The sequence below is a fragment of the Cavia porcellus genome, unplaced genomic scaffold (genome assembly GCF_034190915.1).
Source record: "Cavia porcellus strain 051 isolate PalLab524CR breed Dunkin Hartley unplaced genomic scaffold, mCavPor4.1 scaffold_2, whole genome shotgun sequence".
Lineage (NCBI taxonomy): Eukaryota > Metazoa > Chordata > Mammalia > Rodentia > Caviidae > Cavia > Cavia porcellus.
Window position 1 is genome coordinate 126,744,976 of NW_026947485.1, and position 27,004 is coordinate 126,771,979.

Consider the following 27,004-nt stretch of genomic DNA (forward strand, 5'->3'; position numbering starts at 1 on the left):
CTTTTTGCGTGTTCCTATATGAAGCCTCAGCCCTTGCTGCCCTCCCGGCTGGCTTGTCCCTGAGGTTATGCACAAGGAACCCTGTGCAGCCGTCCCTCCTTCAGAGCCCTTCCCTGGTCTCTTCTTAAATGTCCCATCCCTGTTTGCTGCTTTGTATTTTCACAGTTTTGACCACCGTTCAATATTATGCATTAGGATTTCAGAATTTTTAACTCTGAACTCTCCGTGAGGCCTTTCCTGTAGAACTATGTCCCTGGAGTATCAGGCAGTGTCCAGCAAATCTGTAGTAGGTATTCAGCAAATCCACCTGGTAAACGGAAGATGAAGTTACAGAGCCAGTCGCGTGGTGAGGGCAGGGTAAGGGGTGCTCTCCGGCCTGTGGCCTGTCTGTGGTCCGGCCCGTCGTGCCCAGCACGTGAGGTGGCCTCCCCAAGCATGTGGGGGTGTTCAAGCATCCCAGTGTTGTCCGACTGATGGATCCTATGCCACTTCCCCAACTGACCAGGAGATCAAGGGGACCCTAGCATCTGAGCCTGTGGGCCGAGACTTCAGGACGCAGCTGGACAGGGCACCTCCAGCAGGCTTTCCAGGTGAAACCATGGAGGGTCTGATGCTCCAGTTTCCAAGAAGCCTAGATTTTCTTTATGCTGCCTGCATCATTCAGAGAACATTGAAACCAGAGAGCACTGTGGTGACGAGGGGTGGGCAGGCAAACGGGCAGCTACCGGTGGCACCGTGGGCATGGGCAGGGGTGGCTGTGTCTTTGCAAAGATGTTTTGGCGAAAGCTTCTATTCTGTGGAAACTATGCTGAAACTGACCAGTTGGGCAAAATCTTTGACCTGACTGAGCCGCCACCAGAGGATGACTGGCCTCAAGAGGCGTCTTTGCTCCAGGAGCCTTTTCCCCCAGAGGGGCAGACATCTGTACTGGAATGGCGGAGTCTGGAACACAGCTCCTGCCAGAAATGCTGACACTTAACCCACACCAGCGAACCTCTGCCTTCCGAACCCTGCAGGCAGAAGGTGACCCAGAGTGGCTGCCGTTGCCCCAGAACACTGAGCAGATAGGATCCCCACTGAGAGGAGCGCTGGCCACCATCTCTGCAGTGCTCCTGCAGCTTTTTGCAGAGAAAATTTTGCTGTCTTCATAACCTTCCCTGCCCAATCTCCTTTTGAGGCGTCTCCTTCTCATCACGCCCCCTTTCTGAATGCTAAGGGGTGTATCTCTCCCCCCCCACACACACTGGTCCTTTTTTATACAGGAAAACAAGACAAAGAAAAAAAAAGACATTGTTATGAAAAGATATTTACATTAGAATGCATTTCTGTAGATACACAACTGTTATCAGAACTCGCTGGCGCACACACAAAAAATAGCCGTTGCTCCAAACTCAGTTAGAGACTGCTTTCAGACCATGTGTTGAGCTCACCGTGGCCCGGAGGGCTGACTTTCTGTCCCAGAACATATCTGTCTGGGTTACTGTCTCAGCACCAGGACAAATATCTGACACCCACAGCTGAAGGAGGAGCAGTTTATTTCAGTTCACAGTTTTAGTCCAGGACCTCCTGGCCCCAGTGCAAAAGCGGCATGGTGAAAATAAGTCTGCTCTTCGCAGGGTGCGTGGTGCCCACGGCCAAGCACCATCCGTATACCTGAGAATCTGAGCTGACACTTTTGATCTAAATCATAGGCTAAGGTCTCTTTGGTCTAAGGTTAAGTAAGTGAGGCTGTCCAAAAAGCGGCAGGCCCTCTACTCACACCAGAACTGCACCACCTTTGATATTGTTACTCAACATTTCCAAATGAAAATTAATTGACTTTGCCTTTTGAAATGTCCTATAAGTGCAGACTGGCCGTACTTTAAAGATAAAAGGACAGATGTCTTTGGTTTCTTGACTCTTTATCATGCTGAGTATGCTTTACTATGCGTAGCCCTGAGCACATTACAGAAACAGGGCTACAAGCTTGGGGTTTTTTGAAAACCTTGTTTCTTTGGGACAATGAGATGCAAAAGCTGTGGGTAATCAGAGCATATCAGTAAATTGTCTGTTTCTACAGAAACTCAGAAGAGGGAAGGATCGGTGTTGGAGGCTGCAGTTGGAGAAGACTGCTATAGTCCGGCATTCAAAGGGGGGAAGTGTTTTGCTGGATAGTTTGGAAGGAGAAGGGTTTGAATCTGGGTGAGTTTGGGTGAGTCTGGGTGGTCCTGAAGGCCAGGACATACTCTGCCAGCTTGTTGGTAGCTCACGAGTGTGACTGTTAACCTTCCTATGACTGGAGTACTGCCCACCTGGCCAGGTTTACCAGTGAATGCTAGACACATACACAGTAAGTTGGAAAACGCTGTAAGCAGAGAAATAAACTTACCCGCGTGAAATCAAAGAAACTCACCCACAGGGCATCCGTAGAGAGAGAGAGTCTATAAGGACACAGCAAGGATCCCACGGAGATCAGGGTCAGAAAACCAAAGTATCAGAACGTCTGCGGCCAAATCAAAGCTCATATCATTTGGTGTTAGAAAAACCCAGCTTCGACTTTATTCGTGCCACTTCCATCCCTGTGATCCAGTAAATAGGATGCCAGAGAGCACTGGAAGACCTGCACTGGGGCTGCATTTCCTCCGCCTAAAATCAAGAGCTCCTTCCTTAACAACTAGTTCCCTCCTCCATCTAAATTCCTGGTTGTCTGGAAGCAGACGAGGTGTGTGGGCTTTGTAAGCCTTGGAACTCTGTGTAGAACATCAGCTAACAGATTTAGTTACACAGAACCAAATAATGGAATCTCTCACGTAAGCTGATCTGATAAAGGTGGCAATTTATCCTGACCGACTGCCATCGCAATCACTATTTCTTTCTGTCTGTACGCTACAGATTGTTAGGATTGGTGAAATCTAATCATAAAGCCATATTATTTTGCTGATCATGGTTTCTTTATCATTTGAGTCTTCTGCCACTAGGTAAAAATCTTGGCGCACCTCGTGAAATTCCCACTCACTCTTTGAAAATAGGAAGTCTGTGGCTACTTTAAGTCACAGAGAATGTTGATTTCATAGTTCGCAGTCCAGTCCCAGGGAGCTGTCAGTTGCTGACTTCACTGGTCTACAGCTGCTATCCTAGCAGCAGTGTGGTGCTCCGTAGGTGTAAGGAGTACACAGTGCTTTCAGTCCCACTCAGCTGTCTATTCCTGGCTCCCAGGGCTGGAATACAAGAAAGAGGACGGGAGAAACCCTCATTGTTGCTCTCCTGAGCTGGCTTGCATCCTCTGGAGATGGCTTTTTATTTGCAAAATAACGAGCAAACCACAAACACCTGCAGGCCCAGTGGAGTCACCCTCTCTTCTAGGAGACCCTGTGGGCCAGCAGCTGGAACCATGTCCCAGCTGTCTCTTGGGAATGTGCCAGAAACATCTGGCCCACACTTTGACCAGTGAACTTAAGTGTGGGTTTGTTCAGCCTAGCACCACTTCTGGCCTGCTGCTGGAGTTAACAGCTGGTCTCCCACCTTTCAAGTGGGGGTTTTCCAAGTGGCAGTCAGTCCCAGAATGCTTCATAAGCGTGCCCCAAACCCAGAGGGGGCATTCAGCTCCACTCGGCATGACTGTCATTCCAGTCTCTCTCACTCTGTCTCACAAAGACACATATTTAAAAAGCCTCCTTTTGGTAATCTCTGGTTCATTCTCTTTTGCTCTTTAATGCCTTTAACATGTGAAGATTGATGTAGTTTCACCAGTCTACATTGTTTTTTCTTGTCCAGCTTTCTCTGGTACCTGATATCTTAGGGTCTTCACTAAGCCTTCCCTTCCACTTTAATAAGATATATGTACTCCTGTAAAAAGATTTAGATAGATGCTAATCATAAAAAGTGACAGTTTTTGCCTCATCCATTATTAGCCAACACTACCAGGTGAATCATTTAATATTACTCTACACCATTTAATATTGCTCTACACTATCATTCATTGGGGGCACCCACATGGGAACGATGGCCCCTGGGTTCTAACCGAGTTGTAACCCAGTTATTCAAAAATCTGGGCTTGTCACCATGGCTACACACTGTATCCCACACTTACGATTCCTGCAGCTGTCCCTTAAAAAGTGATACTAGACCAAGACAAATGAGCTGAATCAGTTTACCATTATCCATTAGCAAAATATACTTTATGGAGAAGTATGATGTAAAGATTTAAAAATAATTTCTGGATAAACTCTTGATCCTGTCTCCTTCACCACAGAGTTTACATAACACAACACTGGGTTAGCAGTCACTTTAAGAGTAAGTACTAGTTGGGGCTGGGGATTTAGCTCAGTGGCATAAGCGCCTGCCTTGCAAGCAGGCAATCATGAGTTTGATCCCTGGTACCGATAAAAACGAAAAAGACAAAAAAAAAAAAAAGAGTAAGTACTAGTTAAGCAATCATCAACTAACTAGCCTCTCAGAAGCACATAACACACTACATTTCCCTTTACCAAACTATTATAAAATTTGGGAAAGAAGAATTTAGAAGGCAGATTGAGTTGGAAGAAGTCATAAGCTGACATTTAAAAGATGTTTTAAGGGTTTTTTTAGTGTATATAAAATAGAAAATAGGTTTGCTGTGCATACAATATTAGCAACTATGGACTTGCATAATTAATTTCTGTGCTCTGTTTATGTCAGAATGACTTTTAAGCTGATGATGACATAATGTATATGACCACAGTGGAAAAGGCTGGCTGTTTAGGAAGTGGAAGACTTAAGGATTTCAATTTCCCTCCAACTCTTGCATTTCCATGTGTTTGTCATAGATTTGAAGGGCCAATTACTGTTTAAATCCATCCTGTCATGGTCTGTGTTTTCTCTGTTCCTTTGAAGAATAAGAAGTCTAAGCTAAGGGGGCTTTTCACACACAGGACTCCAGCAAATTTGTTCAGCATTTTCAAAAGTCTTCTTTTTATACTTTGCACATAGTGGTCTCCTTGTGTAGCCTCCTCCACCCAGCCAGTACACTTCAGTTTCTTAGTTGCCCAGGTTACAGTTCCTGTTATAGTTCCTGTTACTGCTGTCTCCTAGAAACAGCTGGTCACTGTGATGCGTATTGTAAGAACCAATCAATAGCAGCCATATACTCTGCCTCTGTACTTCCCCTTTCAACTCTATAAAAACCTCCCTCCTTGGATCTTCAGGCGTGACATTTTGAGGGACAGTTCATTCCCTGTCAGTGCCCACTGACGTAAAACAAATCTGCCTTCAAATTGTGGGTATCATTTCAGTGTTTCTGTTTGCCATTAGGTTTAGGAAGCACATTTGGGATAAATATTAAATAAATACATGTATATTACTCCTGAAAGACCACACATGGCTACTTATCATCATAAAGATTAATTCAGAATTGTAACAATGTCACCATTCATTTTGTCGCTTGGCATTTAGGAAAATACTAGGATTTAAGGTATAACTATAATCAGATGAGGGGGATTCACATGGAACAAAGGTGTCAACTTTAGAAAAGTTTAAAGCTCAAATCTCTGATGTGGATAGGTTATTTTGAAGAGAGTGCTCTGGGGAAAGACCAGCATGTAAAACATGCACTGTGGGATTTGGAAAAAGCTCATAAAACCTCCACACCCACCAGCAATGCCGTGCTGCCATTCTCTGATGCAAGTAGCACGCTGACTTAGAAGTGGGTGTCCTCCCTGTCTTCCGGACCTCACTTAGGTCTGTTCCCCTACTGGTAAGGCAGGTTCAGGTCCTGTCCTGCCAGTGCAGCAGTGGGAGCACAGCACATCATAAGAAGGCCACTGTAATGTTTTGTTAGGTCTTCCCTTGGGGTTCAGACAGAGACATCCACACAGATGACTCATTGACCTTTCCTTATGGCACACCGAGACCTTGATGCCCAGTGCGGTAAATCAGACACACAGCCTGAAATACCCCCATGGTTTTGCTTGCAGAAGAAACTCTAAGGATAAGCAAAGAGCAAAATAAAAGATAGATAAGAGCAGAGAGGCAGATAGACCATTTGCAGATGCCATGGGAAGCCAGAGATGCAGGAGGGAAGGAACATAAGAAGTGAGAGGCGTATCCATGCACCAGCTCCACACAAGGAATGAGATCATTGTGTACTGCAAACATGGACTAATAAGAATAGAAATTGTTTTACAAAGCCACATCTCAGGTATGGCTCACTGATCAGCTGTAGAGAAATCTCAAATCTCAGCAGGGCTTGCACATAGAGGATTATGGAGCTCTCCACCCTCTCACATGGAATTGGCCTCTCCCGGCACTTCCTCATGTCTTTCTCCTGTTTTATTTCCTGTCATTGCATCAGTGATGCATCTCCGGATATAGTGTGTTTAATTTATTTGTATCCTTTTCCTGTTTTCTATGTCTCAGGTATCTATTCATGTCACTGTTCTAGCTGTGGGCTAAGCAGAAATTTTGTGCTTTAAAGTCCTTCTTAGATCAAGGCAAGGTCAGATTGATAAGAATTAAGAAAAAGTCGAGTCTCCTAGAATGAGGGCTCCAGGCAGAGAGAATTTTTGTCTCTGTGGTTTTCACTGCTCTAACCCTGAAGCCTTGATTGGTGTCTGGCTGAAATGGGTGCACAGTAAATACTCACTCGAGGAGTAGAGAAAATAGCGTGCACCTCACGGATCACGAGTCAGAGACTGTGTGCAGAGATGTTGAATCCCAAATCCATATGGCACCCACAAATGGCAACCCTGACTTGTTGGCGGTGGGCTATGCTGACTGTGCGAGAGTTTTCCACATGCTCAGCCTATGGAAGTGACATTCAGCTTCCTTTTGTGTAGAGTCTGTGAGCTTCTCTGCAATAAGAACCTCAGTGTGAGTCTATTAGTGACTGGTCTCATGGTGGATGCCTAACAAATTCCTTCATATAAAAGATGGGAGGCTATCCAAATCATCATTTTATTAGTGGCGAGGGTGTGTGTGTGTATATAGTTGTTTGGGGTTTTTGCTTTTCATTGTTATTTTTGAGGTAAAGACTCACTGTTATCCAGGCTCAAGAGATCCTGCTGCTTCAGCCTCTTGAGTAGCTGGCACTACAGGTGCTCCCCAACACCCCCATGTTAATCCTCAACATTTTACCTACCCATAAAGGGTAGACTGGTAACTCAGTACTATTTTATTTAATAATATTTACACCCAAACTATACCACAAACTCATTAACTTTTTCTTTTCATTTGCTTGTTTTGAGACAAGGTTGTACTAATTCAGGCTGTCCTTAAGCTCATTATGTATCCTAGGTGGGCCTCAAACTCATGGCAATCTTCTGCTTCAGCCTCCCACATGCTGGGATGTCAGGCATGAGCCACCACACCTACTTGAGCTCTTCTTTTTCTTTTTTTCTTTTCTTTGTTTAAAAGTTAATCTCAAGTGGCACAGCTTCTGCTTGGCAAACTCAAGGTCCTGAGTTAGATTCACAGTTCTAAATAAATAAATTAATCTCAAGGCAGGCCAGAGGCAGCGCCCTACTTCAAAACCTATGCAAATATAAATGATAACATCGATGTCTCTGCACTGAGTTTGTACAAGGATTGAAAGCAGGGGACTGCAAAGAGTAAGAGGGCTGATTTTTACCTCGTGCTCAAGAGCATATCGTCTCGAACCTTTCTCCTAAAAAAGACGCAGTCTAGAATCCAGCTTTCCAAAATCGCATTATAGCAGCACGTGTTGAATGGGCTGTAGTGTTTTCTGCCTCATTCTGCTGACAGCACTGAAGGAAGAAAGACTCCAGCATCTCAAGCTGAGCACAGCTGCGGACCTCCCTGCTCCTAGACCTGGCATCCTGAGGATCTCATTATATTTGGGATGGACTCCCACTTATCCATAAAGAACAAACTTAGAATGAAAAGATGAAAAAGACACTGCATCCCCAAAGGCCTCTTCTAACCCCAGAACTGTGGCTTCACCAGTATCCTTCCATTTAGCTTTGATCGTGGCCTTGTGCTTCCTGGACTCCTGGGCTTCTGATCACTAAGGAAGCAGAGTGGAATTTTTCAGAGGTGCTGAGTCCTGTGACCTCGCTCCCCTTCCTTGGCGACCCCCACTCCGCTTTGATGTGTGATTCCTACCTTGTCCTTGTCACAGGGAAGAGCCTGGCTTGCTAGCAGTCCCCTTCCTGGTGTAGCCCGGGTCCTCCTGACTCTCCTAGGCTTTGCTCAGGTCCTGTTCACAGGCAGGGTCCCAGGGCCCACAAAGTGATGTTTCTTTCCCTCTGACCCCTTTTCTAAAACTAGTACATGACCAACCCTGGGGTCTTTGGACCACGCAGACCTCTGTGTTGCTTCTGTATTTATGTTGGGGTCCTGCCCCCACCTCCCAACATCAAGCCACATACACAAGTCCTTGGCCTTGGAAGTTGTGTGGCCCCAGAGGAACATATTAATCACAGTTATACTGTCTTCCTGAAAATCTGAAGCCCTGCTTCCCTTCTGCAGAGCACAGATGATTCCTGAAGCAGCAGGAAGCGCAGTTGAGAAATTGCCTGGGCTTCGCCCTTTCCTTGCTGCTGTCTGGAAAGGACATGTGGCTCCCCCGAGACTGGCTGGGATCGGGGTGTTAGAGGAGCAGGTTTCCCCTCGATTCCCTTTCACATCACCGTCCTCCTTGTGGAGATGGGATCTGGGGACAGAGAAGGTCTGGAGGGAGAAATGATCACAATGCCTTAGGTATACATGTATCACTTGCCAAGAAGAACAATGCGTTACCGACATACACTAACAAAAACGGAGGGGTAGGGCCAGGGATTTAGCTCAGTGGCATAAGCACCTGCCTGGGAAGCGTGAGGTCTTGAGTTCGATCTCCAGAACCAAAAAAACAAAAACAATAAAACCCAGATGGGTAAGAATAATAAAAGATCAAGTTATGCTTCTCTGGAAAGCTATGCTTCTGTACAACTGCAGAGAGAGAGCAGGAAGAGAGTATCTGAATGTGCTGCTAAGGAGAACAAACCGGGATGGCTGTTTGGCCCCTTTTTAGCAAACAGCATTTCGGTTGCGTCTCAATTAATTTTTTCTACACCTCATTTCTCTCATTCTTTACTTGTTCTCGTGTGCAGTGTGTCTTTATGAACGGCCTCACACCTTTCCAGGAGTGCGAGTTAAGCTGCCGTAGTTTGCAGGAATAGTGAAGAAGCATAAAGAAGGCCCAGCGTTTGGTTGCTGCAGGCGAAGTGGGGTGCACCAGGAAGCGGGGAGCTGCGGCAGCCCCACCACAGTGCCGCGGGAGGAGCCCCTTCAGCAGGTGGAGTGCCAGAGACCTGGTGGTTTAACCACCAGTTGCCCTCTAATCCCGCCACCTCGGGCCTCCAGACATCCGAACCCAGTCACTCTGGAGCAGCGCTGCCTCCGATGCCCTAGAAATGCTTTCAGGGTACACAGGCTGCAGCGCCACTGTGGCAGTGACAGCTCTGCCACCCAGAGAGGAGGCCCTGGGGTTGCCCAGGTTCAAGCGAGCAGGGATTATGCTTGCTGTTGCAAAATAAATACCACGAAGCGCGCGTCGGGATAACATGGGAAGCAGAATGTGAGTGCAGCGCATGGGCAGTTGTTGGTTGGCTTTGCCCTTTCTTGAGCTGCCCTGCATGCCAGGCCCTGGGCCAGGCCCTGTCCCTCAACCACCTCATTTCTACCTCAAATGCACTCAGGAGAAAAAGATAAAAATCTGTTCAGCTTTTGCACACGAGGCTGCTGGGGCTGAGAGTTACTGTCACCTCCAGCCCCGCAACTGTGCAAGCGGTGCCAGGCCTCCAGGCTGCCTCTGGATTCAGAGTCTGTGGTTACAGGCACTTTTCTCCCTTGGCATCACTTGGAAACCGTGCTGCTGTCTCTTGTCTTCACCTTAGTGCCCCAGACGGTGGAGGTCCAGAGAGGGCAGCTCTGCTCTGGACCACGGCAGGCAGGGGGCCCTCAGCAACTGGCAAATGTAGAGGAGTCAACTCCTCCTGAGTCCTCCCCGCACGCCTAGGTGACAGGGTCTGCAGGAGCCTTGAAGACCCCCACTCTGAGGGAGAACCCGAGGCCTAAAATTACTTAAAAGGACCTGGCTTCCGGTTAGCTTGCATCTAACATTGCAAGTTTTAAACAGGCGTTTTTGTAGCACAGGCCACTTATACTTAAAGACAGAAAAATGAAGAACAATGACAAATTAGTGCAACATGGTCAAATAAAGTTTTTGAAGACATTAACTCTGCAATTACGAAGGATGGCTACAATCGAGAAGTTTAGTACTTCAGCCAAAAGCTTTACCAAATATAAGTCCCTGATCCTCTCTCAAATGAGAAGAGTTCCTAAGGAGACAGCCTTTAGTTCTTTAAAGCAGGGCTTAGACTATTTGGAGTTTTCTCATACATTGATGAATATGTTCAAAAATTAACCTCACTCTGCTGTTCCCATTCACTTCAGTGCTCCAAATCCTGTTGTTAAAACCACAGGACTTGGAAATAATAGGGACATCTGTGTGACAAAAATAAATTCCCTATGATAAGATATTGTCCAACTAAACTGGTTTCCACCCCTCTTCCAAGGAGTCTGCCCTGACTGCCGGCTTAGATTTGTCTTTTCACTCAGTGAACTCGCACTGTTCGGTACTGTTTCCAGCACAGGGATGATGGGTCTGCATCTCGCCCTCCTTTGCTTTAGACGCATATCCCAAGTCTAAGTACAAAGGAGCGAAGTCAGGCTTAGTTGCAGATGATAATAAGTCGCATATGATAATCTGAAGCCAGATGTTGTGTAGGTTTGGGTCCATTGCCCTTTGCTATGTCTCTATGGGTGAAATGCATCATTTTGTTGGAATTTTTATGTTTCAAGTGTCATTAAAAACTTTCACGAGAGAGGCAAGTATGGGCTTAGGTGCTGGTCATTGCTATTAAGTGTTCAGAAATGTGTGTATTCCCTGTGTTATGCCATGATTTATTCTGTATTCTCCTGATCGCCAGAAACTCGTATACAAAATAAAATAAAATACTTGGGACACTTCCTTCAAGGAGAAATATGGTCCCTGAAAAGATTTCAGGTTGTTTTCCCATCAAGTCTGACTTACAAGGTGTCTTCCGAACAAATAGTGAATGTTTACATTTTTAAAAAAACTTTACCGTAGTAAACACAGCCATGCGTCACCCTCAGAATCCTCTCCTTTGCTTCGGGCATACTTTCCCCCATTCCTGTTGCTATCTGAAGCAGTTCTGGAAGTGCTCCTCTGTGAGTGTCTTCGTGAGGTGTGGCTGGAAGGTGGCGAGTGCTCCTGCCTGGAGCCATCCGCAGAAAGGCAGGCTTGTGAGCACAGGGCACTGTGTCCTCATCCGATGCTTTATTCATGGGACCTGGCACCACATGGCTTCTGTCCACTGGCCCACGGAAGCTCAGGGTTTGGAGTCAGTACAGGACGTGGAGGCAGCCACAAGAGCACTGCTAACGGCGCAGAGAGGACTTCAGAGCTGCTTCTGAGAGTAGCGGAACAGTGGCATAGGTGTGTGTGAGACAAGGGAGAGCAGGTGGAGGGATGCTGGTCTCAAGGTGTCGCTTACTGGAATGATTGTGTTAAAGCTAAGGGTGCATCATACTTTTCAGCCTCTCCTTGTGTGCTTTGGAGCCACAGGAGAGTGCCGGACAGGAACTCAGGAGCCGGGCGCTGGGCAGGGGTCCCTATGTCATTTCTCCACTCAGAAAGCAAGAGGGCGACCAGGGCAGCGCCCCTTGTGGTTCTCAGATTCCGTGAAATGTTTGTACTTTACTGTAAGGAGGAAGTACTGTCATCTCTCCAGTGCAGCTCAGGGAAGGGGAAATCCACAGGGCCTGCTTCCTGCAGTCTACACCCAAGATCCTCCCTCATTCCGGTTCCAACCAGAAACAGAGCCCTCTGGGAATAGCCTTTCCCTCCACCACCTTTGCCTTTGTCCTTTAAGTGGTGGTGTTGACAGCCTTCAGCTCATATCCCCAGGAAGCCCTGACCTGGCTGCTCCTCTGCCAGAAACCAGGGACATTGGGATCCCTGGGCATCAGCTGCTGCCCTCTGAAAGACCCATAGCTCCCTTGGCTTTGAGGTCAGAACCAGGTTTTAGCACTGGTTTTGCAGAAGCACAAATGAATCCTCGGGAAAAGCATCAAAGGGAAAATCTTTCCTCCTTTCCCTCACCGAGAAGTGTTGCAGACACAGGCAGAGAATCGTATTTGCATGACTGAGTCATGTTAAGCTGGCTGGTAAGAAATCAGGAATGACTAAACTGGTTTCCACCCCTCTTCCAAGGAGTCTGCCCTGACTGCCGGCTTAGATTTGTCTTTTCACTCAGTGAACTCGCACTGTTGGGTATTGTTCCCGGCACAGGGATGATGGGTCTGCACCTCGCTCTCCTTTGCTTTAGACGCATATCCTAAGTCTAAGTACAAAGGAGCGAAGTCAGGCTTAGTCGCAGATGATAATAAAAATCATATGTATCTTTCCTTTGCTCTGATCCGAGTCCTTACCTGAATGGATGCATTTGATTCTCAGTATCCTCCTGTATGGTAGATGCTGTTATTTGCCCTGTTTTACTTTTTTGGAAAACTGCAGTTTGGAGAAGCTAAACACTGACCCAAAACACTAAGGCAGTAAGTGCTGTGCCTGGGACTGACCCTTGCAGTCTAGCTTCCTGCTTAACATTAGAACCCAGCTGCAAAATCATCTTCTTTTAGAAACTTCTTTCCATACATCATAAAGATCACCTGATATCTGTCTCTGTACCTGCTGTCCAGCTTGGAACTTCTAACGTCTTACTTCTATTTGCAATCCAAACCTTATGATTTCAGAGTTTCCAAGAAGATGACGTGTGCCATTTCTCAACCCTGGGAATTTCCCAGCAAGTGGGCAGAATTTCTCCTCTGTCTCCTTCCAGTTTTACTTTCCCTTTCTGAAACTAATCCCTGACATCTACCTCAGATTTTCCCCAGGTATTTTGACTTGTAGTTCTTTCTCTTTTTAAAACCAGTTAGTAGATATCCTTCACATATTGGCAGTATATGGTGGGATTTTATGTTTCCATCCAGTAACATTTTATTTCCTTGCTCCAAGATCTCAAGGAAAGAATTATGCCTACACCCTTCACATTTCTTAAATTTCCAGTCATACCCACAACATTTCAGGATGTATAAAGAAAATAAAGTGAGTTATAGTAGCATCAGGAATCAACTCTAGAAGTTAACTAATTTGAGCATATTACGTGTGTTTAAATAACTTAAATTGTGTTTTTGCTGTCTGGCTCCTCAGCATACACTAACATCCTTAAATATTTGTTCAGTGAGACACTGATGAAAAGCACAAATAAATGGAAAAAACCTGTGTGTGGATTACAGGAATTAATATTGTTAAAGTGTCCATACTATTATGTTCAGACAATCTACAGAATCAGTGTGGAGCCTGTTGAAAGGTGAGTGGCATTATTCACAAAAATGGAAACAGAGTCATAAAATTTGGAATCACACAAGACCCCCAAGAACCAAAGCAGTGTTATAAAGAGAGCAGAGCTGAGACATCACACTCCCTGGCTTCACCATGCACCTCTGGGCATGACAGTCACGGCGGCATGGCTTGGCGTGAAACAGACACACAGGCCTACGGAATGGAGCAGAGCACCAGAAAGAATCCCGCACTTTCACAGCCAGAAGCTTTCTGACCAAGGCTCGGAACACATGCCCAGGAGAGGGTAAAAGATTCTGTAAGCGGTGCTGGGCAGTGGAGTCTCCACATGCAGAAAGATGGAAGTAGACCTCTGCCTCCTATCACGTAAATGATGAATAGAAAAAGCCCAAAATGTAAGACCTAAACTTCAGAACTGCTAGAAGAGAACCTAGGGGAGATGCTTCGTGATGTGGGTCTGAGCAAGGATTTTCAGCATAGTCCTAAGATGCACAAGCAACAAAAGCAAAAATAGACAAATGGAATCACTTCAAACTAAAAGCCTCGGGGCTGGGGATTTAGCTCAGTGGCATAAGCGCCTGCCTTGCAAGCAGGCAGTCGTGAGTTCGATCCCCAGTACCAAAAAGGAAAAAGACCAAAAAAAAAAAAAAAAACCAAACTAAAAGCCTCTGCACAATATAGGAAATAATTAGAAGAGAGTGGAGACATCCTATGAAATGGGAAGAAACATTTGCAGATTATATATCTGGCAAGAGATTGATATCCACAATAGGTAAGGAACTCTAGCTAATTAGTATCTTAAAAAACCAAATCATCTGATTCTAAAAGGGGCAAAAAACCCAAATAGAAATTCCCAAAAGGAAATATACAAATAGCACTTAAGAAGAGATGTTCGGTGTCGGTAATTATGAGGGAAATGCAAGTCAGAAGCAATGCGTGATAGCACCCCCTCAGTCAGCTGCAGAGAAAAGAAACTCTTACACTGCTGGTCAAGATGAGATGCAAGTTAGCCCAGGCATTATCTGTGTGGAGTTTCCTTAGAAAATCACAATTGGCAACCAGGTGATCACGCAAGCGCATTACATCTAGCGCGGCTCCAAGGAAAACAGAACCATAAGGAGAAGAGACATCCATGCATCTTCATCCGCTGCTACATGTTCAGGACAGTAGCACTGGAATCAACCTAAATATTCGGCCGTGGGTGAATGAGTAAGAAAAGAGAAGATGACACAACCCTACGAAAGGACGCCATCCTGTCATTTACCACAGTGTGGACAGACCCAGAGGATGTCACCTTAGGTGAAATGTGTTAGGCATAGAAATTCAGGTACTCACCTGAGAAATCGTGGACCTGAGAGAAGTAGCGTACAGAATGTCTTCTGAGCAGGGAGGAGGATCAACAGGCAGGAGCTAGAGAACAGGAGGAAAGGTCTGGGGTTCTGTTGGACTGCAGGCGGGCCATAGTTATCTGGAGTGTGCTGGGGATTTCTGAGTCCCTGGAAGAGTAGTTTTTGGATTCTTCCATTGTAAATGACAAAAGCACCTCTTGGGCAGCTTTCTGTCACTGAAACAGCTGTCTTGTGAAAAAGAGGTTTATTTGGCTACTGGAGTCCCAGCGGCGGAGCTCAGGCCTGTTGAGGTCACTCCTTGGTGGCATCACCACAGGGCAGCAGGACAGTGGCCAAGAAACAGAGACAGCGGGGCAAGGTCAGTTGGCTCTCCAATAACAACAGCCTTCTCTCGAGAACTCATGCACCCCGTGACCTCAGGGTCGCCCCACTTCCTGAAATCTCCTGGCCCCAACTGTCTCAGCCCAGAGCAAGGCCAGGGAAGGTGGATAGGGAACGCCCTAATCCCAGCCCTGCTCATGTGCACGCATGTGGAAGTGCTGAGGCACGTTGAGAGTAGACACAGAAGCCCAAAGGCCCTCCGAGTTAGGCCACCCTGGAGCTCAGAGGAGGCAGAGGGGGCTGTGCATCTGCTGAACAGACATCCCAAGAGTCAAGCAGTCTCGCTCCGAATGCACCGGTTTGCTGAGTGTCTGTCACCTTCACAGCAGGTCGGAGGGGAGCTCACCACTCACGGCTGGAAGCTGGAGACAGCCAGTGGTATGGGATCTTTCTTCCAGTAGGAAGCCCTGGAATGCAGCCATCTGGAGGCGGAACCAGCATTCTGGATGGGCTGGGTGATGGTCATGGAGCTCAAGTGGCAGTGGCAGAGTGCACAGCTGCAGCCGGAAGCCTAAGCCAAAGAGCAGCCAAGGCTGTGTCTCTCCCGCCACAGGGGGTTTGGTACAGACAGCACGCACTGACCATTATACAGTGTTGTGTAAATAGCACGTGCTGATCCCACAACAGTAGAAACAGAATTTTATGTTTCTCGAAAGGGTTCACAAGATGAACCTTTCAGCCCACAGGCTGTGTGGCGATCACACTGGATGGCTACCACACAAGTGGTCACACATGCACACTGTTGGTGCAGTGTCGTGAGCCAGTTTAGACTCCAAAAGTCACTTTAGAATCAGGGTGAAGTGTAAGGTAGCTACCGGCCTGTTTGCATCAAAGCATCACCTCACCCCCTCGTAAACATGCACAGTTAGGATGTCCACACAAATAATTTCCTAAAAAAATCAGGGTATTCGGATTAAAATGGGGACCCGCCACAGCGTTGAGATGTGACTCTGCTACCCCCAACTTGAGAGGACAGCCTCAGGATGATGGCCTTAGCACCCTATCTCCTGCTCACGGACCTGCTTTTCTCAGCAGATGAATGATGCTGCTCTTCTCAGGTTTTCTGATTAAAATGTTGCAAGTCATTCAGGGAAGTGCGCAAGGTATTTTAAAGAGGGGAGGGCTGAATCCGGTGAGTGATTTCTTAGTGATTTCAAGTCCTCACTTAGGAAAGCCAGTTGCTGCAATGTGCTGTAGTTGTCACATGTCCAGGGCACAAGTTGAAGGGATGACGCTGGTCCCCCCAAAGGGGATACTGTTGGATAAGCCAGAGGAACTGTGGCCTCACTTCTGTGAGCAGTGCCAGGGGGCCACTCTCTGTAAAATGTGAACCATTAGAAGAAGTCATGTTATTCTGCTTCGAGGTGATTTTTGCTCTTTTGAGGAATCATCACCATTACTGCGAGGATTTCCTGTTAACCTCTCAAATGTCTCCATCATTAGCAGAGTGGGCCACAGTGGGTACTTGTACTTAACACATCTTGCTTCTTTTCTTCCTCCCCTGCCCTTTCTCTGTCTCTAGATACCCCTTTCCCCATTTCCGTATCATTGTCATCATCTCTAGTATATTGCTTAGTTCATGTTTGCAATGTACAGTGATTACACTCATCATGTTTGCTATTTGCTATGTGCACATCTTTTTTTTTTTTTTTTGTATCAGGAATCGAATTCAGGACCTCATGCTTACTAGACAGGTGCTGAACTGCTGAGCTATATCCCCAGCCTCTCAAATCCATTTATATCCCATCCTCCTTCCTTTCTCCCCTCACCCGCGGTTTCTTGGACCCCATCCCATTTGCAAAAGATCTATCTCCCTGCTTGTTTATATCAGTCTTGTATTTTGCTATTTGAACTTTGCATGACTCAAGCCATTCTGTGTTCAAGCCATGTGTCTGATTTATCTCACTCAGCATTGTTTTCCAGGTGTATCCATTTTATTACAAATGTCTCGAGTTTATCCCCTGTAGCCACATCCTAGCCCATTCAGCACTGAAGTACATGCTCTTTATCCATTCATCTGTGGAGGGACGTACAGACACTTCTGAGATTTAGTTATTACAAACCCTGCTATGCATGGAGCTGTGGGGTGATGTCTTTCACCCTTGCGGGAGGATGCCTAGAAAGGGCATAGCTGGGTCAAGTGGAATCTCTGGCTTTAGTTTTCTGAGGCTCCTCCGCAGACTTCCACAGCAGTGATACTAGCTTACCCGAGGTTGTGTGTGATAAATATGTTTGGGAACGCTCCCTCCAAAGCCACACACTTCTCCAGGAAAAGGAAATAACACTTATGCTACCCGATGTCAGATAAGCGTGTTTCCCCTAAGCTGTTACCTGATGTTTTGGGTTCACTGAAGTCACCGGTTTAAAAGCGTGAAGAATAAAGATTGCTTCCCTGGAGAAAATTTCAGATAAAACTAAGAGACAAATCATTGCACCTGGAACATAACCCTGAGCTCAGAAACCACCATGTCCTGCGTGAGGAACGCAGGCCAGGCCTCGCTGGAAGCCGCTCTCCTGGCAGTGATAGCTGGAGCTCCTGGTCCGCAGCTGTGTCTGTGAAATCTGAGTGGAGAGGGTACAGAAGGAGAGATGACTCGGAGATACTGCTGAGCACTCATCTTGTATCTCCTGGTTACCTCTGTCAGGCTGTTGTTATAGAATTACAAATGCCTGTCATTTCACATCGTCAGACACAAGGACGAGGTCTCATTAGTCAGAGGAACACCAGCGCTGTTCTGAGGCCCCGGAGAGGGAGGTAAGGGCAGGACACTATCCAGCCCCTTCGGATAGTCTTGTTTTAGAGAGAACACAGAGCATTAGGACGTGGCCAAAAATAACAGGTCAGCTCGCCCTGCTCCTGATGAAATGCTGCAGAGTAGGCTCCCCGGAACCCACCTGGAGGTGAGGGTGGCAGGCATGGTCCAGCTGGCTGCTCTTGCAGTCCATGGCGTCAGCTTGTGCAGGGAGCAGGCTGCTCGCTCCGGCTTGAAGTTCTTGGAAAAAAATCCACTTGGGGCATTGTGACTTGCAGTTTTCTCATTGACTGGGGCCAGCCTGTTCACACTTGGAGTCTGTTATTCATCTTGGTAATGATCTGCAATACATTATGCCTTTTTACTGGCTCTGACTCAGCCAGAGCTAGTCACATTCGAGATAAGGTGGTGTTTTAATACACTCGGGTATCTGACGGCTTAAGAATAGCAGGCAGCTTAGTATTCAGTGAACTAAAATATGTATCTGTGCTTTTTGATTTGATGAAACATAGCTATGGATGTGTCCACATTGTTCCTTCATTAGTCTTCCCAGATAACATAAGCATAAGCGTGCACTTCAGGAATTTAAAGGTGAGCTTGGTCCTCACTGTTTGGTCCTTGGCTTCTCTCTGAGGCAGTGTCAAGGGTGAGTTAGCAACACTACCTGTGGCCCAGGTGAAGCTGAGGCAGGCAGACATGGTAGGGGACCCTGCATCTTGGGAGAGGTGTCTTGGAGGCAGCCATGCGTACCCCATTTGCAAGCTGCCACGCTGCATATGGCTTCAAGTTCAGGGGTGAGGGGGTGGAAGTGGGCACGGGTATCCAGCAGGTGCTCTAAGCAGTTAGACCTCAGAAGCCCCCAAATTGGCACCTGGAAACCGAGGCTGCACTCAGACCACAGAGTCGGGGGCGTGGTGACATCACGCTTCCTCCTACCCCTTGCAGCTCCCTGCCTTCGTTGTCAGTCTCTTCCCGTGTTGCTGGGCGTCGACCGCCCCCCCCCATCACCCTGCCATGTGTCCACTGCAGAGCTCAGGCTCCTGACCACTCAGCTGCTTGCTTAGTACAGCGGCCAGAGCTGGACTGAGGCCCGAGCCAGAGACGCTGGGGTGGTGGGGAGCCCATCACAGAGTTGTCATGTGCATGCAGGGCCCAGGGTCCCCCTTCCCAAGCTGTACAGACATGTGGGACGCCTTCCCATGTGAGCAGGTACAGCAGTAGTAACCTCAGACTTCCCGTGCGCCCCATGTGACCTTCGCATCTGGTCATTTTAGGTTTGTGGTGGTGGCAGGAAAGGTGAATGAGGCTGTTGACACAGGTCCACGTTTTATGGTTTATGTGACTTTTCCTGCTTACTGTTTTTATATCTATGCGTAACAGTGTGCGTAGGGATTGCGCCCACAGCTGCGTGTAGTGAACATTGCTGATGATGCCGGGTGCTGGCGGCGGCGGCAGTGGCAGGGGTTATAATAGTTAGAATAGGCTTAGCTTCCCAGCAAACAGCTTTGGAAAATACCAGCCTTTGTCTCCCTTTGCCACCCCTCAGTCCACGGGTTAATGGCCCATTTCACTTTGTTGTGTTTATCTGCAGTTTAATCTTCATAATATTTTTGCTGAAAGTTTCAACTTAAAGGGAAATGCATTTCAGAATACAGTTGATTCCCCCTGCCATGAAAATTGCACTGTGTTCACTTCAAGAAGACAGAACAAGGACTATAGGTTGTAAGTGCAGCTGTTTAAACCCAAATCGTCATTTCCCCTTTACTCTGAGTCTTTATAAATTGATTCTTAAAAAAAAAAAAAAGTTAATGTCTCCAAGCATGCCTGAAATCTCAGCATTCTAGGAAGCTGAGGCGGGATGCTCTCAAATTAAAGCCCAGCCTGGGCAAATTAGTGACTGAGTCTCAGTCTTACAATAAAGAAGAGTTTGGGATGTAACTCAGTGTGAGGGGCCCAAGTTCAACTCCCAAAACCAAAAGAGAGAAATGAAAAGAAAGGAAAGGAAGAGGAAAAAGTGTGTTTAAACTGCTTCTCTAAGCTGCTTCTATTCTGGATGAACTAAGGAATGCATACATATATAAAAATATGTGCATATAAATTCACAGGTGAATAAAATATGTGTGTTAAATAAGAGTGTCATCTTTGGAAACAAAGTTGGGCACACATGCAAAGAAATACTGAAGTCCTAAGTGTTGGCTTTGACTTTGTTTATAAATGATAACCATCCACATAATAAGTAACATCTGTATCCTTCACTAAGGCACCAAGGAGCGGATACATGTTCACCAAAGGGAAACCGATTTTCACTGCGTGATACAAAAGTCTTGCTGGGTCAGGCCTCACGTGAACTTTCCAAGTAAGACTGAAGTTACAACTTTACTCGCCCAGGTTGTGGGGACTGAACATGGGGAGCAGACCCCGTTGGCTGAAGCAACAAGTGTAGGCCCTGTTGGAGACATTGCAGAAAGCTCAGGGGACACAGCCCAGAGAAGGTGGAGCTGCCACTGTTGACTCATGAAGATGGCTTTCCAAGGAAGACCTCGGAAACAAACATGTATTACTGTTTCCATTCCAGAGTCCCTTTATCCTTACCTCTCCAACCCAGAAGTCATCCACCAGCTTTCTGCAACTCTTCAGCCTGCCAGGGTCACCTGGTTCTTTAAATGAGCTTGAATCACAGTTCCAGGTACAGTGAGCTCCTGGCGTCTGCCCAGGCATTTGCCGTGTCTCCCTACACCTTGGCTCTGAGCTGCGTCCTAATCTGGCTTCATGCAGGAATGAAGAAGCTGAAACACCCCGTGCCTTTTCATAAAAATCTAGTTAGGATGTGCACATGAAGACCTCTCAGAAAGTGGAAGGGGCTGCAGGGGAAGGTGACAGGCTGATTAAATGAGAAAGTGACCTTGGACACTGGGAATGCTGCAAGGAAGGCTTGGAAGGAGGAAAACAAGTAATGACCAGCATCTGCTTGTTGCATCTGGCTAAAAATAGAGCAAGGGATGACTGTTGACAAGGTTTGGAAACACTCAGACTGTCCGTAATACAGGGAAAAAAATTACCCGTGAAGGTTTAAAAGGGAACAGCAAAAATTACTCATGTGATTGCAAAACCCTCAGCCTCAGCCTGTCCCGCGCCAGGATGGCGAGGCTGGGCAGCCGGGAATTGTGAGGAACATACTCTCCTTGCCCTTTAGAGAAAGCGAACCCACATGGCCTTCTCCTCACCTCCAGGGGCTGCCAGGCCCGCCCTGGGAGGGCAGCTGCCAGCACACTAAGCGGCTACTTCCGCAGCCCTGGTGCTGCTCATTTCTCACATTCAGTTTTTCCAAGAATTTGTTCCTAGCCTTAGTTCGGAAACTACCCTCAAATATTATTCACAGTTCCTTACCCGCCCATGTTACATTCATGAGATCCTCCAGTTACTTGGATAGTGTAACGGTGGATACATTGTGTCAACTTGGGAAGGTTAGAAGTTTAATAAGAGACTCCCCAGGGCCTCACTTGTAAACATCCTCAGCCTATGCAGGAAGGCAGGGGTGGTTTGAGTGCTACACCACCCCCACCACCACCACCACCACCACCACCATCACCACCACCCCCTGCCCCCTGCAGGAAGGGTAGTCTGCTTACAACAGGAAGGAGGAAAAGAGGCTTGCTCTCCTCCTTGCTCTGGCTGGGGTTTTGCTGTGTTTTGCCATCTTAAAGTGTTGCCCCTGGGCCATGCCCCCCTGCCTTGGAGCCAGCTGATTATGGACTGAAACCTCCACAAACTCTGAGCTAAGTAAATCTTTACTTCCTTCACGTTGGGTGTTAGGTATTTTGTCCCAGCCAGGAGCAAAGAGTAACCGAGACAGATAGGGACTTGTCCTTTTTTGGACTGGAGGGAATACTGATTGGTAAGTACCCCCACCCAAAAAATAGGATATAGTTCATTTATCTAGGTACCTTTAAATATTTTTGATCAATGTTATTATGTACCTGTAGAAATCCCAGTCAGATAAGATTGATCGGAAAATCAAAATAACACCTGTTTGCTGTAAAGGAAAAGCTGTAAAGGTGTCAGGAGTAGGAGCTGTAACTCAGGGACACTGCTGTGGCGTAGGCCACGCCACCTGTTTGCTGTGGGTTGGAAGGCCTGGGCAGGGTTCTGCGTGGTGGCTTGCGCTTGGTTCCCTGGCTTGCCCTGTGGCCCTACTCATCTACAGATGTGTTTTGCAAGTGTGGCTGGACCCAAGAGGTAGCACATCAGGCAGGTCACTGAGTGTGAGGCCACAGATGAAGTCACACCTGGCCAGCTATGTGAGGGGCAGGGAGCAGGTGGGGGAGGGGTTGCTGCCAAGAGGCAGCGTTCTGGGTTTTATTTGTAAGGAAGTGGGGGCGTCGGGAGCTAGGGCTCTGCTTTCAGGGATTGTTCTCTAAGACGTTCTAGAAAGCTCTTCCAGTGGAGAGGTGAGACCGTCTCTGTGGGGTACCATGGGAGAAGGTGGGTGTCGGACAGTCACACAGATCTACAACGTGGCACTGTGGCAGGTTACGATAGGTTCAGTAATTGTCCCCCATATAACTCACAAGGACATTTTTTTCAAGGCAAAAAATAAGACAGTGAAATCTATGTGTGTCCTTCATCTACGTCTGAATTCACCTAAGAATGTTTAGGCCGGTTGGTCACCGGAGGATCCATCATTCAAATGAGAAAAATCAAGTAATCATTTGCAGGTGGTGTGGTTGAAATTAGCCGACATTAGCACTGTCATTAGCACAGAAGTGCATCATAGCTGTGAGACCCTTAGCATCTGCCTTGTTTTAATCGTGGGCCTTTCCCTGAAAGATATGGGTCCTCCTGTGCACAGAACAGCATAGAGGGAAGGGCTCTGTGTCATACAAAGGAAAGTCCAAAAGCAGAAATCACTCTGGGAGGCCCTTGCAGGTTGGATTATGCTTTGAAATATCTCGTAAAGTGTGTTTTGTTCACACAAAGGCTGTGTTTAGCAGGTCAGAGATCTTTAATAATGTATCTCTGTCTCAGTGTGAAATCAAGGCACTATTTTCCCAGACTGGGAGAATGAAGATTTCTCTAATTGCCTATATTTTAGAATCTAAGCAAGTTACATGTTTGCTTTCTTGAGTCTTTTTTTCCAAAGCCTAGCATCAGGGCTTTATTGTAACCTAGGCTTATAAATATTATATATTAGAAGTAGAAAGGAAGTTATGAAAATAGAAGAGACCCTCCTTGCTATTAAGATTTCTTGAAATTAAAACTGTAGCCCTAGGTGCTGGGGATTTAGCTCAGTGGCATAAGCACCTGCCTTGCAAGCAGGCAGTCATGAGTTCGATCCCTGGTACCGATAAAAAGGAAAAAGACAAAAAACAAAAACAAAACAAAAAAATCTGTAGCCCTAGGATTTTCAGGAAGTATGTCCTTTGTAAGGAAGGGTACCTGCCTCAAGCATCATTTTTAGAAAATGACAATCCTATCAACAGCCTTCAATTCTAAGGTGTTTTTTTTTTTTTGTAAATGATTTTGTATGAAGAACAACGTTCCATTATGAGGAAAAAGTTTCAATTATATCTAGAAGACCATTTTCCTGGTAATTTTAGTGAAACCAAAATACAGACTTATGTGCATACTGAGTTGTTGTTAGGGCCTACAGTTTCTTTAAACTCCAAGAATAGCAGATGCAGTCATGCATCTGCTTCTCCATAGACAGTCGCCTTCCTGGTGCAGAGGGTGAAGACCCTTGAGGAAGAGAGCAGCTGAGGAAGACACACCGCCATCCCGTCTGCCAGAAACCAAGATGGCAGAGGGGCAGAGTGCGCCCTGAGAGTGTCCTCAGATGTGCTCCCCAGGGGTGGGTAGGCCGGGAAGAGGGGCAGGAAAAGCGGGACAGAGGAAAGCGTTGTTCTTAGCTCCTTGCTGTCACACAATCTTTCATCATGTGTTTCCTGTGGTTGGCTCATCCCAGGCAGAGAAATCCAGAATGAGAGAGAGAGAGGCAGAGATGGTAGAAGAGAGGGAAGGAGGACAAAGGGAGATAGAATGTAAGAAGTGAGGAAGGAGGAAAGAGTCAGGCCCAGCCCCTCCGTGAGAGTGCGGCCTCAGCCCGGTCCACTTCACCTTGAGGAGCCCAGAGACTGGAAGAGGCCCATGCAGGGGTGACTCGCTCTTGGCAGGACACAGTGATCACAAAACCTGATGGCCCTGTGCTTACCTCTGTTGCCCAGGGAGAAAGTAGAAAGGGCCTAGGGCGCCCCCAGCCCACCACGATCCAGCAGCTAATCTGCAGCATGAACTGGGCCTGACTAATCTGTGATCCCAGCGTGTTCTGGGGAACGTTAGTCCTGGGCTGTGAGCTGTGATCCCATGTCCGTGTGTGTGTGTGTGTGTGTGTGTGTGTTTGTAAGACTGCAAACCTTTGTCACTTCAGTCTAAAATGATGGGTTAAATGAAATTTACTCGGCACTGTAGAGAATTAATCCAGTGAATCCACCCACGTCTGCTGTAGACAGCACTCTGAATCCTAAAGGCCAGTGGGGGTTTGGGGTTTGCTGCTCATGCCCGCCGTGGCAGTGTTTCCTTGTTGCTGTTGTTTTGGTATCTGGAATTGAACTCACAAGCTCACGCTTACCAGGCAGGCACTGTGCCCTGAGCTACATCCCTGTCCCAGGTCCCCACTTCTCTCAGATGCACACAGTGCACTCCCGCACTCTGTACTCTGAGTGGAGCATAACTTCCCTGAAGTTCCCTGGGTGTCCCCAGAGCAGAATGCTGCACAGAAACCACTGTGGACTGAACCACGCAGCCTCTTTGACAAAGCGCTCACTTAGCAAACCAAAAACTGACTTTGCCAACATCAGGATAGAGAGCAAGCCCGCATTGGTGCAGGGCTGTATTCTGAATTCAGAGTGTTTGTCCAAGGTAGGCATAGTGGCCAGCTGTAATCCCAAGACTTGGGAAGCTGAGACCGAAGGATCCGGAGTGGGGGGAAGGAGGGAGGGAGGTGGCGGGTGGCCCTGTCCCCACGCTGTCTGAGCTCTGCCCTGGTGTCTTGCAGGTGCTGCATCCCGAACGTGTATGCGGCGCTGTTCTCGGCAGGCCTGGCACCCCTGGCGTGCCTGGTGGTGATCTTTGTGGTGTTCGTGCATGCCTACCAGGTGAAGCTACAGTGGGCGGCCTACGATGATGTCTTCAGAGGGCGGACCAATGCCACAGGTACGCTCCCCCGGAGTGGGTGTGTGGGTATCTGCGTGCTGGGAACCAATAATTAAAAAGCCTCCGCCTCCTGGGCTCCAGTCAGATGAAGATCATGAGTCTGCCCAGTGCAGCTCTGCGGCAGCCCCAACACCACCAGGAAACCGGCACACTGGGGACCAGCGTAGGCACGGCCAGCTGCTGTCCCTGCGCTGCCCACTGTCCCTGTCCAGTACCAGCTCGTGCCAGGCACAGTCCCCTTGCCTGGCATTAGTCTGTACCGCACAGCTCTGATCCCAGGGCTTTTGCACATGAGCGATTCTGAGTGCTCAGGGCCCCTGAGCTTTGGGATGACCACTGTGTCCACACAGCACAGGACCAGAGTCCCACGTGTCACCTATCTCAGCCGCTTAGGCTGTGCTCACCTTCAGTGGAGACTGGAGACCTGATAGAGGGCTGATGCAGAGGCAGGCTGTCCCCTCGGGCTCAGGGGAGGGGTGGTACACCAGGCAACAGCCACGCAGCCATGTGCCCCTCCAGCTGCCACAGAGAAAATGAGATCCAGGCATTTTGTGCTTCGGAAATTACTTTTGGAAATGAAAAAGGAGGGGAGAGGCTGGGGTTTTAGCTCAGCGGTACAAGCGCCTGCCAGGCGAGTGCCAGGTCATGAGTTCGATCCCTGGTACCAAAAAAAAAGGAAGGAAAATGGGCACAGTGGCAAATCATATTATCTCAGCATCCAGAGGCTGAGGCAGGAAGATCATCGTGAGTGCCAGGCCAGTCTGGGCTGTATAGCAAGACCCTGTCTCACAAGAGAAGAGTGTGTTTGGGGTGGGTGGTCAGCTCTGCAGCCGCCAAGAGACCCTTGCTGCTTGTCTGTCCTTCCTGCCGTCTATCCTCAGGCCGTGGGTGTTACTGCCAGGGCAGCTTTGTCCTTGGGGTGTGAATCCCTGCAGATGACTCACAGGCTCGGGGCTGCTCCCTGTGCTTTTGGATTCTAAGCAAGCCTCCTGTGCTCTGAGGGCTGCGTCCCACATCGGCTCCTGGCCGCCCCAGGCCATCCGGAGAGTGTCACCAGGCCTCCCTGGGGCCTCCTGCTCACACCACATCCGCTGCCCTTCTTTCTTCCCTCTGCTGGTCCTCAGCTAGTTTCAGGATCCGGTTCTGTCTTGTTGTTGAGACTGGGGCTCTAGGAAGGGATTCTCAGGATGAGGGATAACAGCCAACAGCCAAACCCCCTGGGCAACTGCAGCCTCAGAGCTCCGGCAGTAGCAAGGCCAGGGATGACTCCTGGCCACTGAGCACTTGTCTTCCCTAAGCTTCTAGAGATCTGAAACTGGGCATACTGGTCACAGAGGAATTACTCACACTCAGGGCCTCAGCAGGAGGCCGACTGTAAACCCCAGAGCACATCTAGAGCCATTGTTACTCACCAGATGTCACCCAGTACAGGGAAAGCGTCCCAGTGCCTGAGCTGGGTCAGGGGAGATAAAAAAAATAAAAAGAAAATTTAAATTCTGAGGTAAAGAGATTGTCTTGTGCAGCTTGTGGGTGTTTTAGGGGAGTAACATCTAGCCAGCAGCAATCTCTGCACTCACTTAGCACATGATCACTGGGTAAGCAGAAGTATTACTGCAAGGTATAAGTACTCTCACGTTTTTCAATAAAGAATCAGGGATAGTGGCACCTCTCTGTCCTCCCGTCATTCAGGAAACTGAGGCAGGAAAGACCCTCAAGTTCGAGGCCAGCCTGGGCTACATTATGAGTTCAAAGCCAACTACAACTACACAGCTAGGCCCTGTGTCAGAAATCAGAAAGACTTCTTCAATAAAGAAGATTCAGTGTAGCAATCCTGTTTTTTCGTGGGACACAGAATTTATCCAGAAGTTATGTTTTCATTCAACTTGAGATTCATCCTGTTAAAATGGGTGCTCTTT

The 27,004-nt window shown here is 47.7% G+C and overlaps 1 protein-coding gene and 1 pseudogene across 4 annotated transcripts in view; both read left to right on the top strand.

The window, feature by feature from the left end:
* Window positions 1–27,004, top strand: part of Adgrv1 (adhesion G protein-coupled receptor V1) — a 526,418-nt gene that overhangs the window by 443,063 nt on the left and 56,351 nt on the right. For all 4 annotated transcript variants that reach the window (XM_063245326.1, XM_063245328.1, XM_063245329.1 and 1 more), the window contains one exon: window positions 24,931–25,088. In XM_063245326.1, coding sequence (XP_063101396.1) covers window positions 24,931–25,088 — 158 coding nt within the window. The remainder of the gene's footprint in view (window positions 1–24,930; window positions 25,089–27,004) is intronic.
* LOC111754427 (cyclin-dependent kinase 4-like) lies at window positions 322–18,902 on the top strand (annotated as a pseudogene).